The 17,320-nt window shown below is 50.5% G+C and overlaps 6 protein-coding genes across 6 annotated transcripts; 3 read left to right on the plus strand and 3 right to left on the minus strand.

Annotated features, from left to right (window-relative positions):
* Window positions 1-1,021: 1,021 nt before the first annotated feature.
* Window positions 1,022-2,518, plus strand: EPUS_07637 (uncharacterized protein; the record flags this gene model as incomplete). Its single annotated transcript, XM_007787627.1, has 1 exon — window positions 1,022-2,518. One exon carries the CDS (start codon window positions 1,022-1,024, stop codon window positions 2,516-2,518), a length of 1,497 nt encoding a protein of 498 aa, XP_007785817.1.
* A 1,455-nt stretch (window positions 2,519-3,973) lies between these two features.
* On the plus strand, window positions 3,974-10,330 carry EPUS_07638 (uncharacterized protein; the record flags this gene model as incomplete). Its single annotated transcript, XM_007787628.1, has 7 exons — window positions 3,974-6,451; window positions 6,504-6,671; window positions 7,569-7,715; window positions 7,796-8,046; window positions 8,103-8,469; window positions 8,529-9,603; window positions 9,651-10,330. The coding sequence occupies 7 exons, from the start codon at window positions 3,974-3,976 to the stop codon at window positions 10,328-10,330; spliced, it is 5,166 nt and encodes a 1,721-aa protein (XP_007785818.1).
* Window positions 10,331-12,339: 2,009 nt separating this feature from the next.
* EPUS_07639 (uncharacterized protein) lies at window positions 12,340-13,206 on the minus strand (the record flags this gene model as incomplete). Its single annotated transcript, XM_007787629.1, has 2 exons — window positions 12,340-12,637; window positions 12,815-13,206. 2 exons carry the CDS (start codon window positions 13,204-13,206, stop codon window positions 12,340-12,342), a joined length of 690 nt encoding a protein of 229 aa, XP_007785819.1.
* Window positions 13,207-14,307: 1,101 nt separating this feature from the next.
* EPUS_07640 (uncharacterized protein) lies at window positions 14,308-15,970 on the minus strand (the record flags this gene model as incomplete). The annotated part of the gene is made up of 3 exons (XM_007787630.1): window positions 14,308-14,621; window positions 14,673-15,532; window positions 15,579-15,970. 3 exons carry the CDS (start codon window positions 15,968-15,970, stop codon window positions 14,308-14,310), a joined length of 1,566 nt encoding a protein of 521 aa, XP_007785820.1.
* Window positions 15,971-16,032: 62 nt separating this feature from the next.
* EPUS_07641 (uncharacterized protein) lies at window positions 16,033-16,952 on the minus strand (the record flags this gene model as incomplete). Its single annotated transcript, XM_007787631.1, has 3 exons — window positions 16,033-16,428; window positions 16,528-16,769; window positions 16,850-16,952. 3 exons carry the CDS (start codon window positions 16,950-16,952, stop codon window positions 16,033-16,035), a joined length of 741 nt encoding a protein of 246 aa, XP_007785821.1.
* An 85-nt stretch (window positions 16,953-17,037) lies between these two features.
* Window positions 17,038-17,193, plus strand: EPUS_07642 (uncharacterized protein; the record flags this gene model as incomplete). The annotated part of the gene is made up of 1 exon (XM_007787632.1): window positions 17,038-17,193. One exon carries the CDS (start codon window positions 17,038-17,040, stop codon window positions 17,191-17,193), a length of 156 nt encoding a protein of 51 aa, XP_007785822.1.
* Between the last annotated feature and the right edge of the window lie 127 nt (window positions 17,194-17,320).

Here is a 17,320-nt window from a genome sequence, read left to right on the forward strand (position 1 = left end):
GAAGATAATGACGGGCCTCATGGTACCAAGGGCAAGGGTCCTAACAAGGTTAAAGCACTCAAGGACCTTCTAGGGATCAAATAGGAGATGAACCCTGCTAATTCGCCTGATCTCAACCCCATTGAGACGATCTGGAGAATAATAAAGCAGCGCTTGAAGTCCAGGGGGGTCATCTTCGAAGAAGCTGTTCTGCGCAGGGCTATCCAGGAGGAGTGGGATAAAATAACTCTGGATGAGATTAATAGGGCTATCTCAACAATGCCAGATAGAGTAGCTGCCCTAAATGAGCGAAATGGGCGTCCTATCCCCTATTAAAGGGGCGTGTAGCATAGCAGGAATCTGAGAACTCCCGTAAATTTTGGCGCCAAGCTTCGGTCCTAAGAAGCTAGCAAGCACCCACTAGTTAGTTAGACCCAAGACGGGTGTCATCTACACAGTACTATGAGGGCGTTCCTTTGGACCAACTGCCATGTCTTCAGTTCTAGCAATTGTAATACTAAAGAAGTACCAATACTTATATATGACGTATCTGGTCAACTTACCAAAGAGATAGAGCTTCTCAAATTGCCAATTCAAGCGGTAGAGATTCTACTTAGTAGTGCGGTCGGCCAAAAGTTCTTGACACTAACTAGCCGCCACCTGGTTGACTGCAGGAGGTCAGGGAGTTTTCCAAAAGAAACGTAGGCAAGTATCCCCTCTCAACTTCGCTAAAGGCAGAGACGGATTGTAAAAAGGGCTCAAAAGATTTTCTTCAGATAGAACCTTTTCTTGTTTTCGATCCAATACCAACATGTCAGGTGATCGGAGCTTGATGTGTTGACAAATGTGGCTTAAGCCTCTGGTGTGTCAGAGTTTTGAAGAGGGGGTGCCGGCGTAGTTTCAGCCGAAGATTTCTAGAATTAATTACTCTGGTGCCTAAGAAACACAGCGGTACTGAATTCTCGGGCTGAAAGGGTCATGTAGGAAACATGCTGTCCACCATGGAAATGTCTGGCATCAATATTTAAGAGTTCTACTTATTATGGCTCGAGGGACTACAGTTACCGAATACCTTCCGCGGTCTTCTAAACTCTCGGCTTCTGATACCTTTTCTCTCTCTTCCAAAATCCAGCGAGAAATAGAGCGAAATGGCATATCCCGTCCGAAAGGCTACACGGTCTCCTGGCATGCAAATCCTGAAGTGGAGAAGCATCACTTTGGAATGGCACATCCCATGAAACCATGGAGATTGACCTTAACCAAGGAGATTGTAATGGCGTATGGCATGCATACTGCTATGGACACTCATCTATCACGTGCTGCAACTGTCGAAGAACTCGTCGAGTTTCACAAAGAGGACTACATTGACTTTCTCTCCTCTGTCACGCCCCAGAATCTCGGTACAAATTATCCTTGGCTCAAGCCTGGTGCTGTAGGCTATTCGGGTCCCTTCTTTGGTGTTGGAGAAGACTGTCCTATCTTCGACGGCCTCTTTGAGTACTGCTCGCTATATGCGGGCGCCTCGATTGACGCGGCTCGCAAGCTGACATCGCATCAGTCTGATATTGCCATTAACTGGTCAGGTGGCTTGCATCATGCGAAGAAGGCTGAAGCGAGCGGCTTTTGTTACATAAACGACATCGTGCTTGCCATCTTGCAACTGCTCCGGCATCACCCACGTGTACTATACATCGATATTGACGTACACCACGGCGACGGCGTTGAGCAAGCGTTCTGGTCAACCGATCGAGTGCTGACACTTTCCTTTCACAAATACGACAAAGAAACTTTCTTTCCAGGGACGGGTCCTCTTGATGATACTGGTCCCACTCATCCTGACAACCCTGGTGCTCACCATTCGTTGAATGTACCATTAAATGACGGCATCGATGATGTTTCGTATCAATGGCTATTCGAGTCGGTTGTTGGTCCCTGTATCGACACCTATCGGCCCACTGCCATTGTTCTACAATGTGGTGCGGATTCTCTGGGCCACGACAGACTGGGCTGCTTCAACTTGAATATTCAAGGGCATGGCTCATGCGTTTCCTACGTCAAGTCCTTCAAAATCCCGCTTTTGGTTGTGGGTGGCGGAGGTTACACACCGCGGAATGTTGCTCGAGCGTGGGCACATGAAACCTCAATATGCATAGGTGCCGATAAGGGCCTCGACCCAACTCTTCCGCTACACACACCTTTTCGACACCATTTTGCGGAAGAAGGCCCTACGCTTTTCCCACCGCTACATGCCACAAGATTCGAAAATAAGAACCCCAGAGCCTACTTAGAGAGCGTTGTTACAGCGATCAGGGAACAGCTCCGTTACATGCATGGAGCGCCGAGCGTACAGATGAGCCATATTCCACCCGATATACAAGGATGGCGCGAAGAGATCGACAAAGAACTGGAAGAGGAGGCGAAACGGGAAGAGGAAACGAAGGAAGAAAAAGACGGTGCAGGTGGTCTTCTGGCTAGGACTGGGCGGCGACGAGATTACGAAAGATCGGCAGGCACAAGAGGGGAACTCTCTGTGCTATGAGTGACGCTATTATCACAAGGCTTCGAATTGAAGCCTATCGAGACCGCGTCCAGATCGATTACAGCATAAAAATGGCGAGAAATTGTCTGGAACGCTGAACGTGAGCAGCCCAGATCCAGCCTTCAACGTTCATATACTCGTCCCACAGTCATAAGGAGGGATGCTTTGGCTTCTGAGCGACATTGTGTTACAACTTGGTCACGGAGAATAGCATGTTGCACATGCCGCCTAGGCCTGGGTCGAAGGTCACGTAGTAGGACAACTCCTTTCGAGGTGACTCCCCTATGGTACTGAGAGGTCGCAGTCGCTCCAACTCTGACGCAAAATAGGCTCATGGTACTGTTGGCATTTCGAAGGTGCCTGGTGACATATGCGCATGGAGCGGAGTTCCCTGACTATTAGTATTTGTCAAGCAAGACATTGACGGGATGATTCAGCCCTATCAAATCTCTGGTGAAGCTCAACCGGGATCTCGGGCGATTACTCCACTGGTCTGGGCTCTTGCGTGTTAGCAGATGTCTCGGTAGCCCTGCAGAGTTTAGCTGCTGGTTATAATTGCCCAGCCTTTTCCTGGATACCTAATGCAGTAATCACAACCTGTCTTGGAGTACCAAATGATCCTTCTTCCCATCCAGATAGACAGATCAATTATGCAGCGATACGGCAGACTGGCTCCAAGTTGAGCTCCATAGATTCACGATTACTCACTCAAATATTCTGCCCTCTCTTGTTCTTCGGCGGATAGGAAGCTGCAGCGCACGCTGCTTAATTCGCAGGCGCTGAAGGCGGGCACTATTTAGGACTATTTAGGGTTTAAGCTTGGGCCACCCTCCTCCAATCCCTCCCGCTATCACTCTTGTCTCGTTCATCATTATTGACAATCACTATCTTTTCTCTTCTACACATCCTGATTCCATACGTTCTGCTGTGCAGTTATTGAGAAGCTCTCCATCCACGCGTTCAACAGTCTTTGCATCAATTCATGTGGATCAATTCGCAGTTCAATTCAACCGATTATTTCATCTACAGATTCCCCCGCATCTTCAGCAATTGTTGGCTCCGCCCGAGACCCTGTACTATTTTTCCTATTCCAAAGCAAAGCCTTCACAGGCTCGGCGTCTAGAATTCGACAATACCAAGCGAGATCATTTCTATACCGAGGGCTAATACTGGGCTCATTGGCGAAGCCGGAGGGAGCATACAACCAGAAGTTCAATCAAGAACAGCAGAAACAAATTCATCTGCGTTCTTCCTGCTTGGTCGAGGAACCATCCAAAGCCCTGCTGACACCCATACAGTTGAAGACTTAGCTAGCACTGAGAACTCTCCTGCATCATGGGCGAAGTCCTCTGCTGCAGCATTGTCAGAAGTTGAAACATATTTGGACGGAATTGATGGTGGATATTACATCAAGGGCAAGCGTGGTCAGCCTTCGGGGGGCAGTTGTGCGACAAGATGCGGCGACATCATGGGCGTGGGCAAAATTCTCCATTTGCAAACAAAACAGCTGCTCCCATTTCGGAGGTTGTGAGCCTCATTCGCAACTTTGACTCTGACATCAACCCCTCCCGACCAGTGCGCCAGTCTCCCCTAGCGACCTCTCAAATTCAGGGAATGCCTCTTGATATGATAGATCGCATTCGGTCGTTCCCATTGTTTCAGTCCACTCCTGACTCTTTTCTCGCGGAAGTCGGCCTCCGCTTGCGTCCTCAACTACACTCGACTAATGACTACATATTGACAGAAGGGGACGACGCGAAATCCATGTACTGGTTGGTCAGGGGAGCTGTGGCGGTAACCTCGAGAGACGGCGAAAGCACCTATGCGGAGCTAAAACCTGGAGCATTCTTTGGTGAGATTGGTATCTTAATGGATCGACCACGGACAGCCACCGTGATTGCGCGCACCAAATGCCTTCTAGTCGTACTCAAGAAGGAAGACCTGAGAAAGATATTGCCCGCATACCCAGAGGTAGAGCAAGCCATTCGCGACGAGGCACAAGAGCGGCTCACAATCCTTGAGAAGAAAAAGAGGCAGGTGCAGCCTGATGCTAATCCTACAGCTGGGTCAGCCAGGCGTGGTTCCAAAAGGACGAGTGATTTCATGTCTGATGAAAACGATGTTGCTCATGCCAATGGAAACGGTGTAAATGGGATTAGCAAGAAGAGAAAATCACCAAGTCCAGGGCCGAACGAGATCTCCAGCTCCAGCGCCCTCGGAAATGGTCTTGTTCATGTGCGGTCGCTATTGAAAGAGCTCCCTCTTTTCACATCACTGCCCTCAGACCTTCTACATTTTCTTGGGTTGAATGCTCTGCCACGGACGTTTGCGCCGTTCACTGATATCATTAGACAAGATTCCAAAGGCCGTGAAATCTTCTTTATAGTTAAAGGAGAGGTCGAGGTTCTTGACGAGAAGGTCTTCGAAACAGCAGCCTCACAGAAGAATTCTCAGCCAAAAGGCAACCGACGGCCACCGTATGTCAAGGCACGACTCAAGGAGGGACACTACTTTGGAGAAGTAGTCAGTCTGTCCTTGGCCCCCCGGAGGACAGCTACAGTTCGATCGGTAACTGCGGTGGAGTGTCTTATGATTACTGCTGAGGTGCTGGCCGAGTTTTGGGAGAGGTGCCCCGCCGGAGTGCGGCAGCAACTTGAGCATACCGCCCGAGAGCGACTGCGTTCCGCTTCCGACAACGATGTCATAATGGATGATAGAGATTCGGCTCCTGCGATAAACCAACTCGCCATTGGCGAGCAAATCATGCCGTTGACACCCAGAAAGCAGCCAGCACCAAGAGTGACTTTTAATGATGCAGAATTGGGGAGTCCGCATAGGTATTTGAAAACGGAAGACGAGCCAGTACTTAGGCCGTCTGACCCTGATCCATTCTTGAACGTTGGTCTCGACAAGGTAAGGTCACGATCGCGAAGAGGTTCCTTGGCACCTATCTCGCCAGATGACATTGAGCCTGATGGTCGGAACAAGAGTACTTCGCCAACAAATACTCGCTCTGACAACCCGTCTGCATTTGATTCGGGAGGTAGTACCCCATTCTCTGATCCATTCGGCAAGTTGAGATCAAGAGCACCAACACCGCGCCCGAGTGGACCACGTGCAAGGGGTTCTTTGCCCGACCGAGTCCTTGTCAACATCTTCAAGCATCTCAGGGTGCATGAATTATTCCGGCTGAGGGCTGTCTCACTTCATTGGTCAGAGATCTTGACGAAGTCGCCCGAGCTATTTCATCATCTGGATTTGACACCATACAACCGCAAGCTCACTGATGAGGTTCTCTCCAAGCATATTTGTCCTTTTGTGGGCGAGCGCCCCAGAGTGATCAATATAAGCAACTGTTTCCACATCACAGATGAGGGCTTCAATATCCTAGCATCACTCTGTGGTGCCAATGTGAAGACATGGAAGATGAAGAGTGTATGGGATGTGACGGCGCCAGCGATCTTGGAGATGGCAAACAAGGCCAAGGGTCTACATGAAATCGATCTCAGCAATTGCCGAAAGGTCAGCGATACCTTGCTCGCTCGAATATTGGGCTGGGTTGTACCAGCCACTGCTCCGTCGCGCCACACAAACGGTCGTCTATCTCTGAACACACGGATGACACCACAAAGTCCTGGTCAGCCGCCTGCTGGTACCGTCTTTGGCTGTCCTTTCCTAAAGCGCCTAACTCTGTCTTACTGTAAGCATGTCACCGATCGCACCATGCATCATATAGCGTCTCATGCATCGACACGAATCGAACAAATGGATCTCACGAGGTGTACGACTATCACCGATACCGGGTTTCAATACTGGGGTAATGCGCAGTTCTTACGTTTGAAGAAGCTTTGCCTAGCCGACTGTACATATTTGACCGATAATGCCATTATCTATTTGACCAACGCAGCGAAAGGCTTACAGGAGTTGGATTTGGTAAGAGTGTCTTCCTTTTTTTCTGGTATTGCAGGGCAACTGACGATTATAGTCGTTTTGCTGCGCTTTGTCGGACACGGCCACTGAAGTTCTGGCTCTCGGATGCCCGAGTCTGACACATCTGAATCTATCCTTCTGCGGTTCCGCGGTCTCGGATCCTTCACTCCGGAGCATCGGTTTACACCTTTTGGCCTTGAAACAGCTCTCTGTACGAGGCTGCGTACGAGTGACTGGTACAGGTGTGGAATCTGTCGTGGATGGATGTCGGCACTTGAGAGTGTTTGATGTCAGCCAATGTAAGAACTTAATTCCCTGGATTGACAGTGGAGGCACCTACAAGTACAGGAATAAAGTGAGGTTCGAGACTGTTGCTAAGAATGGCAAATTCACGCGATGATGACTGTGGGATTTGCCATGAAATTTAATGAACCTACCTGGCAATATGGTAGGATGTGATACGCACTTGCAGGTTAGAACAACTTGAAGTTGTTCTGTATGGAATATGTATTCTTAAATCCCACCAAGTTTCCAAGGCTTCTCATGGATATGGTACTCCATAATTGGGATACTCGGTGTGCAAAAAGAGTCTGTTTGTCGTGACCTGATGATTCTCGATCACGATTCAATGCTTCATGGTTCAAGCTCGTACATGTAGGTAGAGCTGCAACGACGTTTGCTGTAAGGGGACCTCATAAGATTCGGATTGCCTGCAACGACGGAACCTCTTTGATCTTTTGATCTCTTCATCTCTTCATCTTTTGATCTGTTGATTCCAGTTCAGCGGTCTTGGCAGCTTGGGCTCATGCCAGAAGCGCTAAACCACATAAGGTTAAGCCAGTGACGTCGAAAGCGAGCGCGAGTGGTGCAAAAGTGCCTGGCCAAATGCAGGTTGGGCTTCCATGCTGGGTACCCATGTAGACATCTGATTTTCCACGATGTCTGGTTCCCAAGACCGTGGTTGATCTGCATTGCCGAGTAAGCTGCCGGGTAAGCTGCAGAGTAAGCTGCAGCGTAACCATCCACGCGACCTCCACAAAGGACAGCCAGCAGCACAACATTGATGTTAAGCCCGCGTTGAACACGATACCGATACCGATACCGCCTGATGGACGATCAGGGGCGGAAACGCGCCTCTGCAGAAGATGGCGGTCCACCAGAGAAGAGAATGAAGGGAGAACCAGAGGACACAGAAGTCTACAGCCAGCGGATCAAGAAGAAGCTGCAGGCCAACTCACGTACTGGCCAGGCTTGCGACCGTTGCAAGGTGCGAACCCAGTTCACCTTGTTTCCCATCTTCATTTGTCTCTTGGCTCCAAAACCACTAACAGTCTTGTGCAATCACAGGAGCGGAAGATGAAGTGTGACTCAGGCCAGGATGGCTGTCAACCGTGCACAAGCAGAAGTTTGCGCTGTATGGCTACCGACAGAATTACAGGCCATACCCATGAACGAGGAGAGACCGCACGCCTAAAGAGTGACATTGACAAACTCAGAGCACAGATCAATGCTTATTACCGTCACTTTGGTCCTCTTCCAGCTGAATACTCTTTACCAGGGCCATATCAGGCATATGCACCTTCCCAAGGCTACACCAGGTATGTGGACCGCTTCTACCGTCCCTTCTGGCAGGTACTGACATCTGGTCCGCTAGCAATCCGCCTCCAACCCAGCCAATACCCTTGACAGAGCAACACGAAGAATTAGACATCAATAGACAGAACAATGCAAACGGACCGCATAGAGGACCGATTCATGAAACCATCATCGACTTTGTTGACGGCGAGATCGACATAGGAGATTTTACCTGTCCTGATATGACAGAAACCGAGAATATTTCTCAAGCGACTCTTCCACTCAACAACTCACGCCGAAGCTCTCTCACCACCATCCTTGGAGCACAGAAACCAGAAAAGCCGCAAATGCCCGGCCGAGATGAAGCCCTCCAATACATTGACAATTACCTAAATGTCATTGCAGCGTATATTCCTATTGTCCATGGCCCCACATTCAGAAAGCAGGTACGTTCTTGCTGATGTTACCAAAGATTGGCCGACTGTTCTGACATTGCGTGATCAAGGTTGCAGAGTACTATGATCATCCCGGCAGCTTTGATGACAGGCCTGCTGAAGTGGTCATGATCATGGTAGTTCTGGCAATATTCGCCTACCAGATGGCTACTCGTAATCCACAGATGCGCCAGGAGAAGTTGGCAGAATCCAATCGCCTGTATCATTATGCTCTCACTTTTTACCCTGAACTGCTGCTGGGAGACTCTTTAGCCGATATGCAAGCACTGGCCTTATTTCTTGTTCACGCAAGAAATCTGCCGAAGCCTGGAAACAGTTGGAGTCTGAGTAGCATGATTCTTGCCAGAGCTATCGAACTTGACTACCATCGTTCAAGCAACAAGATTGTGCTTCCTCCTAACCAACGGAACGTGCTGGCGATCGAGCTTCGAAAGCGTGTCTTCTGGTCGATATTGAGCATTCAAGTCACCATTGCTGTCAAGATGGGAAGACCAATGGCGATCTCACCAAAGGACATGGATGTCGAGCTTCCTCAAGCAGTCCTGGATTCGGAAATTAGAGACCAAGGATTCCTGCCTAGGTCGGGGCACTGTGACTTTTGGGGGCACATCTTTCTGGCTAAGAAGCTACCGCTTCTCATAGATCTGTATGAGAATGTCATTCCCGTCAGAAAGTCGGCAGCCGAATACCATCAAGACATCGGTAATCTTGATGCTCAAATCACCAAGTGGCGGCATGATTGGGATGTAGAGACGGCCAACCAGACCAAAAACGGCAGCCTTAAAATTGCAACTCACCTCATTGGTATATGGTATGCAGAGTTCCGCATTATCCTGCATCATCCCAGGTTGTGTACATCACACCTTGCGGAAGTGCATGAGAAGAATCTGGACATATGTCTAGAAGCTTCGCGGAGCATGTTAGGAGATCTGATGTCCTTGATCTTAGATTTCAAGGCCCCCGATTTCACGTGGCATTTTGTTTCAGGCTACGTGCTAGCGATGGGAATGGCAATGCATGTTTATGGCAAGCGGAGAGAGCATCAGACTGCTGAGACCTTGGGCAAAATGAAACGCGAGCTTCAGCAGTGGCTGTTCGTGATAAGAAGTGCTGATTATTTTATGAGTAAGTCATGTTGCAAGACGCAAAGCCCAGATGCTAACCATTTTCAGGGACTGGTGATCATCTCATCACATTCTTCCAACCGCGAGCTCAGCAATGTCTTGAAGATGCACAGAACGTGGTGACCGCTTCCGAAGCCCTCCGGAACGGTTATCATCATGGCGCACATTCTCAGCCACCACAAGACGAATCTGAATCTCAGCCCCCTTACTCCGCAGCCGAGTCATACCAACAACATCCCGCAACATACTCGGAAAGTCTACCCTCGAATCCGAGACCCCCAGCAAGTGCACCCCCTCCACAACAGCATACATACAATATCCAACCACCATCCACATCCACTTCACCTGCTGAACAGGAACCTCAACAATATGGTAGCAACAACAACAACAACGTCTACCAAATGCCCATTCCCCAATCCTCATCGCCAGCCACCACCACAAACACCACGATCATGGCCACAACCACTCCAGTCCAGAACCGCAACATCCCATTCCTCTCCGACCACACCAACTACTCTCAGCAGCAACAGCCCCAGCCGTACCCAAGCCAGACAACAACTGCCTACTCCACACAAACACCAACCTCCGCATCCATGTACCCCCAACACCCCGCAATGTCTTACCCGGCAACAGCAAACTCCGATATCTTCTCCACCGAAAACATGTATTCCATCCCACCTGGCATGTGGCCAATCCATATCGTGCAATACCAGCAGGGTGGCATATGAAAGACAAAAGCGTATGATGGTCGAGAGAGTGAAGTCGGCTCGAGTGGTGATTTTGCTTTCCTTTCTTTTCCTGCCCTTTTTGCATGGAGTGTACAAACAAAAGTCATCGAGATTCAGATACCCCAGGGAGATGCGCACTGAGCTTTTCGAGCTGCAAATTTCATTTGAATCCGGACAAGGAAATGCCTGTCCCATGTTTGTACAGCAGAGCAGTTTCCAAATAGAAAAAGAGAGCAATCGAACAGAACAGAACAGAACAGAATAGAACAGCGAAGAATATGATTCACAAATCAAAATCAGGATCCGATCTGATAGAGATGAGAATGCCCCACCTGACATGTCCACACGTGTCCTTACGATCGCAGATCCCGAACAGATATTAGTAGGTCCCCCCAGCACTCCATTGTCAAGGGCATCCACATGGACATGAATGGAAATGCCTAGAGAGAGAGAAAAGGAAGACAAGCCCGTACTCGTACGCTCACTCACTGCACCTTTCGCTAGCAGTTCCCAGTTCCCAGTACACATACAATGCTTGCCTGCAGTGCGGGTACGACCATCATATTCGACCATGTGAATACAGAGTACCGGGCCAGAAATCCAGCCCCCCCGTTCTTCCCATCTTTCACTGAGCATGTACGCAAGCAAGCACGCAAGCACGCAGGCCATCCCTCTTGTTTGTTTACCGCTTGTTTACCCACCTACTCGCTCGCTCACTGGTCCGTTGGTCAATTCGTGGCTTCTGTATCTGACAGCAACTGTAACTACTACTTAGTACTCGCATCCGATTCATGAGGTAACAGATCTCCAAGCCAGCCAGCCAGCCAGCCAGCCAGCTAACTAGCCAGGACGATGCGTTATGTGTACCGTGCTCCTCCGCGCAGAGCTTGAGAGGAGAGGAGAGGGAGGGCGAAGGAAAATATTTTACCCCCAAGCCAACTCGGGTGGTGAAATGGGGGAATGAGCAAGCAGGCAGGCTGGATCGAAAAGAAGAGAAGAGAAGAGGAGAGGAGAGGAGAAGCCAAGGAGAGAGGAAAGAGGGAGTAGTTAGTGCTGGACATATACGGACGGACGTGCTATTGTATCTGGTTCTCAGATCCTAGATGCCTAGATCTAACCTGGCTTCGACAATCAGGGCAGCGGCGAGGGATATAATAGTTAAAAACTGACTGGAATGATGAGGAGATCGTACAGGATATCAGATTCAGGCATCGCACCCTCCTGGAAAGAAAGAAAGAAAGAAAGAAAGGAAAGAAAAGGAAAAAAGCAAGCATATGTTACCCGGTCATTAACTTACGTGTATACTACGTATGGAGAAGACGGTAACTAACTAAATAAATAACTAGATAGTAAGTTCCGGAGGTAGATAGTTATAAGTGGCTTGCTTGCTTGCTTGCTCGCCTGCCGGCCGAACTGCACACAAGGCACTAAGTAACCTACGTAGCTTAGCCCCCTACCACCCCTTTCCCTGGGGGGAAGAGGGAGGGAGGAAGGGGCGGTATTGAAATGAGTTGGAGTATGCTCTGCTATTATAGGCGGGATGTCGTGAGTACTGATTGATGAGCGCGGGGGACGAGAACCGGAACAGAAGCAGAACGGCAGAGAAAAGACCAGATCAATAATGCGTCATAGATCTTTCCACTGTTTCTATCTTGTAAAAAGGTTCAAGTGATTCAGTGAAAGGATGAAAAAACTGGCAATTCTAGGGAGCTCGGTTGGTTCATACGGAATGGATAGGCCGATCTGGTGTTTCTATGCTAGAACCGAGTTGCAGATCCCACTCTTCATGTCACAAGTTCTCTTCGGGAGTGAGGGAAGGGTTCATCACGCCTCCTCCTCCGTACCGCCGACGCAAGTTCCCAAGCGGGGAGAAATCCTCCTACCCAACCCGATACTGGTAAGCTCAGGACGAGGACGAGGACCAGGACCAAAACGCCGCCCCGAGACGCAATCTCCAAGGGCTATCTAGAGCGGTCGACCGCGTAGCCGGACACTTTACACCGAACCGCCTACTCCTCCTCAATACACTCGCTTACCTCTTTCCTCCTCTGGCTCATGCTCATTTCCTCCCCTGAGACCCTCCATCGCCGCAACTGCCCGCTCCTATCCATCCGTCTGACCCGGATCCCGATGACCACCAGCGCGCCGACAGTGGAAGCAATCAGAATCCAAAAGACGAGGAAGCTCCCGAGCAGGGCCTTCCAGAAGCCGGATTTGACGAGGCCGGAGAAGGAGGCGAGGAACTTGTCTGGGAGGCTGGAGGGTCCAAGGGAGGGTGAGCTCGTTGGATGTGCGGTTGGGTGAGGTCTGAGGAGGGTTAGAACGGCTGTGGTTTTGTAGGTCGGGCGTGTGGATATTGTAGATGTGGAGGTTGTGTGCAGGAGAGAAACGAGAGAATGGTGTAAAAGGATAAGAAGCGGAAATGAAGAGGGTATGAAGGGTGAATGGTTGAATGAGAAAATTGTTATAACAAGCAAGACTTACCCGGTGCGGTCTTCTACCACCGGCTCGGTTTCATTACCCGTCACATCGACACCTATCCTCTCGTCCTCGTCAACATGATCCTCGTAGTCGAGATTCCCTTCATCCTCGTCTTTCACGTGGAGACCCGTCGTTGGATCTATCACTTCGAGATCTGAGTACTCGAGCGATACTCCCCTAGAGGCGTCGCCTTCTCGGTCTGATGCTGGTGCTAGTGCGTCTCCGGGATCGAACTCTGGGGCTGATGCTTGGAGAGATGGTAAAGGTGATGCTGTGATTGATGGAAGATGTGAAAAGAGCACAGCGAGGAGGAGAGCCCGGGCGCAAAGTGATGGTTGCTTTGCCCGTGTCGAGAGCGGTACACACTTTACTCGGTTGATTAGTAGTGTAGCCATCTTGTTAGAACGCTGAACGTCAAGCACTGAATCCTGGGTTCCGGAAGGAAGTAAACGAGAGAGAAGCCAACGGCCTTGAATATAGAGTATGTGACGGAAGCGAGGTTAAGCTCTTCAGCATGACAGTAAATGAAACACGATTGACTCTCAGCACCAATCACTATCAAAAGTCTCCAAAGAAACCAAGAAGATATCAACAGCAGTAGCAGTGAGTAGGAAACGAGATTGAATAAGAGAAAGAAAAGCCCTAAGTCAAATCAAAAGAATGAGCTGGTGCCAGTCCCGGCTCATGGCACTTGCTCTATGATTGGCAGACCGGTTGTCATGGAATGTTCGAGGTAGGGAATGTGGGGGGCGGACTCGGAAAGCGCGAGTGAGAAGAGAGTACGTGGTGTTGGCGTTGACGACGAATATGCGAACATGAGAGAACGGAAGATCGAGGATGGGGCCTAAGCGAGCGCGATGACGCTCGGGTTCGTCTGACGTAGAAGCTACAGGCGAAACAGAAGCCTGGTGAGGAGGAGGATGATAGGCGGTGCTCTCATGCTGAGACAGTCGCAGGGTGGCGGCTGCAGGTGTCGCAGGCATGTCGCAGCATAGGCCCTTCCTACCAGTGCCAGAGCCACATCATCGGGACTCGAGTCAGCCAGCGGCCTGTGGGGCGATGGTCCTTGATAGGGCAACGTGTGAAACGGGGCGCTATCATTTACTACGTAGTAGGGTAGTCGAGTGCTCTGCTGGCAGAACCGCATCCCGATAGAGGAAGATGGCCCCTGCAAGCCCGGATCGGCCATCGTCCGGGCAGTAGGCCAGGTGGCGGAGTGCAGAAACGGCAGAAACGGCAGAACCTGTTTTAGCCAGGATGAAACCTTAATCAGAGTACAATTAAATGGCTGTATGGACTACCGGGACATCGCCTACTGCCTCTCTTAATAAATATATACAGGTAAGCGGTGTTGCTCAAGCACCGTGCTGGACGAGTGGAAAAGGATCAGACATGTCTGCACGATGAAGAAGCAAACTTAGTAACAATCAGCCACATCCTGTGTCACAATGGTATGCTGATGGAACACCCGTTTCCAAGGAAATGTGCGCCAGTCCTCAGCTTATGCCGCCCAGTCCTCCCATACCCAGCTGGTCCATGTCTGGCATTCCAGGCAAGGCATACGGGAAATCCACCAGTCCGTCCAACATCCAATTCAGAGGGTCGAAAACTTCATAATTCGCTTCAATGTAGCCGCTGGCTAGATTCCCATTACCGGGAAACCCCAAGCCCGTGGCCATACCCGGCATGCCCGGAACGACGGAGAGAGGTCGAAGCGGTGGATCAGACGTGAAGTTGTTCGTACCCGCAGTGACAGAAGACGCGCTGGAGTCAGTGATGGCGGAGGGATCAGTGGGGTGCTTGAGGTATGCTAAAATGAAACAGTCAGCACCCAGGTCATCCCATCTACCGAGACACGCACATTCGAGGGAGATCCCTTTTCTGCTGGCCTCTTCCCTCCAACGCCACACCGAGTCGTACACCAATGACACTGACATGCGACAGCGAACTTTAAGCTGCATGCTGTTGTCAATGTATGCTGGTGCTGCACCAATTCCGTTCTTCTCTGCAGCAGCCCGACTACCTCTCCATACTTGTGCAAGCACCTCGGCTAATCTTTGAGCCAGATCGTTCTCTTGCACGCTCATGCTTCTCAGTGCCCAAATAGTCTTGTTGAATAGATTTCTGGCTTTCTCCTGCTCGCTGTCCAAACCTACCTGCTGAAGAAAATTGTTGTGCAGCTTCAGCAATGCGAAACCTGCAGCTAGCATCATCTGAAAGATGTAATTGGTGCCGTAAATGAGAGACACGAATCCTGCTGAAACGCTGGCCTCATGAGTGAATCCCGAGCCTGCCGATTGCTCATGGCCTAAACATGTCTCCAAGAACGAGGTCGTGGCATTGTAGAGTCTCATCAAATCCGTTCGGTATGAGGTCATGGTGGGAGGAGAGAAAAAGGCACTCAATCGGAGATGAAGATGCGCTGCACGCAAGTACATCAGCGTCACCGCAGAAGAACCATCGGAGATCTCTTCTTCCAAATCGGCGAAATCTGAAGCCAGAAGATTCACATATGCCTGGCGCTCGGTGTCAGAGGCTAGGCCGACAGGATTCTGTCGATTCGAATACAAAGTGCTCGACACTTTCTGGGAAAAGCGCTCAATCCGGAGGTGGTCGGCCACAGGAGATGGTAACGTGAAATTGCTATCTGTGTTTGCAGCCTTCGAGCTTAATGTCCAATCGTAGAGGGTGTTGGCTGGCTGTCCATAACCGGTTGCGACCCTGTAATCGATCAGCTCCACATCATACAAGGCTGGGGTCCTGCTACCGTTGTGCAACAATGTTGCAAATTGCCCAAGTTCGCACTCGGTCCTTGAGCTCATCTTCGTGCAACTCCATGCGAAACTTGCTGAAATCCTGAGCGTGACTCGGCCTATGCAGACCTATCTGCATGGCAATCTGCATCATCACTCCGCAGAAGATGAAGGTAGGGTCGCTGCTGGTGCTGGACGTCGGAAATGGCCAAGTGCACAGCAAGCAAAGTGCCTTGACAACCCCATACATTTGCTTCATATCTGCCAGAGCGCTCCACACCAGGCGCGTAATCGGCCCGCTAAGACGGTTGAGTAGAGTGGGCTCCACTTGGTATCGCCGAGCACCAACACTCGCTATGGCCCAGAACAGAGCAGGGCAGTATTCGAAATACCCTTCTGGAGCCATTTCCGAGGCAAGGAACGGGAGGAAGGGGTGGTACAGAGAGAAGAAGCTTGAGGAAAGATCAGCTACGAATCCACATCAACGACACGGTGAAACACTTGCGTGTTGAATAGTTCGGCTACGCAATCCTGCGGTACCAGAACATCTTCGATCCTCTTCAAGGTGTTCAACCCTCCGCTCAGAACCATGAGCCCTTCGACGGCGGCCTCGTTCGCCCCATATTGATCTTCAGACGCATATGTGGCTGCTTGAGTCGCGTTCGGAGTTGTCAATCCATTGATCGTGGTAGGAGTACTTTGCTCGGCTAATTGCTTCCTCAGCTTGACGATCTCCCTTTCCATTTCTGCATTGCGAGATCGCTTGCCAACTCGCTTGAAATTTTCTTGCACCTTGCATGAGAGATTGAGTCTGCGACATCTTGAGCAGATGGTGAAAGGATCTTGAACGACGTCGCATCGAAGCTGTAAGGCTCAATCAGCTCATTGTGTGTCGCACAGGACTAAATAGACCAGGTACTGACAAAAAGCATAATGGAGAGAACTGGATGCTAATACACTCACTTTCTGCTGACGACACTCATTACAAGCTCTCTTTATCGGGTGTCTCCTCTCCTCCTCCTGCTGTTGGCCACTCTCTGTCCCATCGAATTCAGCCGAATCGACACTGCCAGGTGAGTTGTCGAGGCCGGCAATCAAGGAATTGCGCTTTCTGGACTCGGTGGTTGGTGGTCGTGAATTGACGCTGGGACGTGAGGTATGGCCACTTCCACCACCTCCTGCACCACTCCCTGCGCCAGCTACTGCTGCCACACTGGGCGTCGTAGGCCGTCGACACGGATCGATTAAACTCCTCAATGGTAAAAGTATAAGACCGCAGGATTACTGGGAAGGTTGATTGAAGGTCCGATGTCGCAAGCAGGAGTGGGGTCGAGTGTAGGGGAGATTCCCAATCCTGTGGGGCGGGTGAGGGGTCCGGAGTCGCACATTCAATGCCCGAGGAACCCCCATCAAGATGCCCAGATGCCCAGAGGCCCGTTGGGCCAGTTCCATGACCAACCGACTACCGAAGCTATGGCCAAAGATGAGATCAAGCAGCGAGAACTTCTTCGACAACCCCTGCAGAAGTCTACATCGGCGCTTGACGCTCGAGACATGAAACTGGGAGCCGGGTCGACTATCACCAACTCCGGTGCCAGTCAGGAGAGCAGACCAGAAACCGGTCTGTAGCCAGGGCAGAGCAGCGCCATGCAAGCAGCTTACAAGAACCTAGTAACCGTGTTTGACTCGAGCATTGCACCGCAGCCGTTTCTCGACTCGGATTTGCTTGCAAGGATTGGAGGACGGGAGCAGTGCA

This window comes from Endocarpon pusillum (assembly GCF_000464535.1).
Source record: "Endocarpon pusillum Z07020 unplaced genomic scaffold C685685, whole genome shotgun sequence".
In the NCBI taxonomy this organism is placed as follows: Eukaryota; Fungi; Ascomycota; class Eurotiomycetes; order Verrucariales; family Verrucariaceae; genus Endocarpon; species Endocarpon pusillum.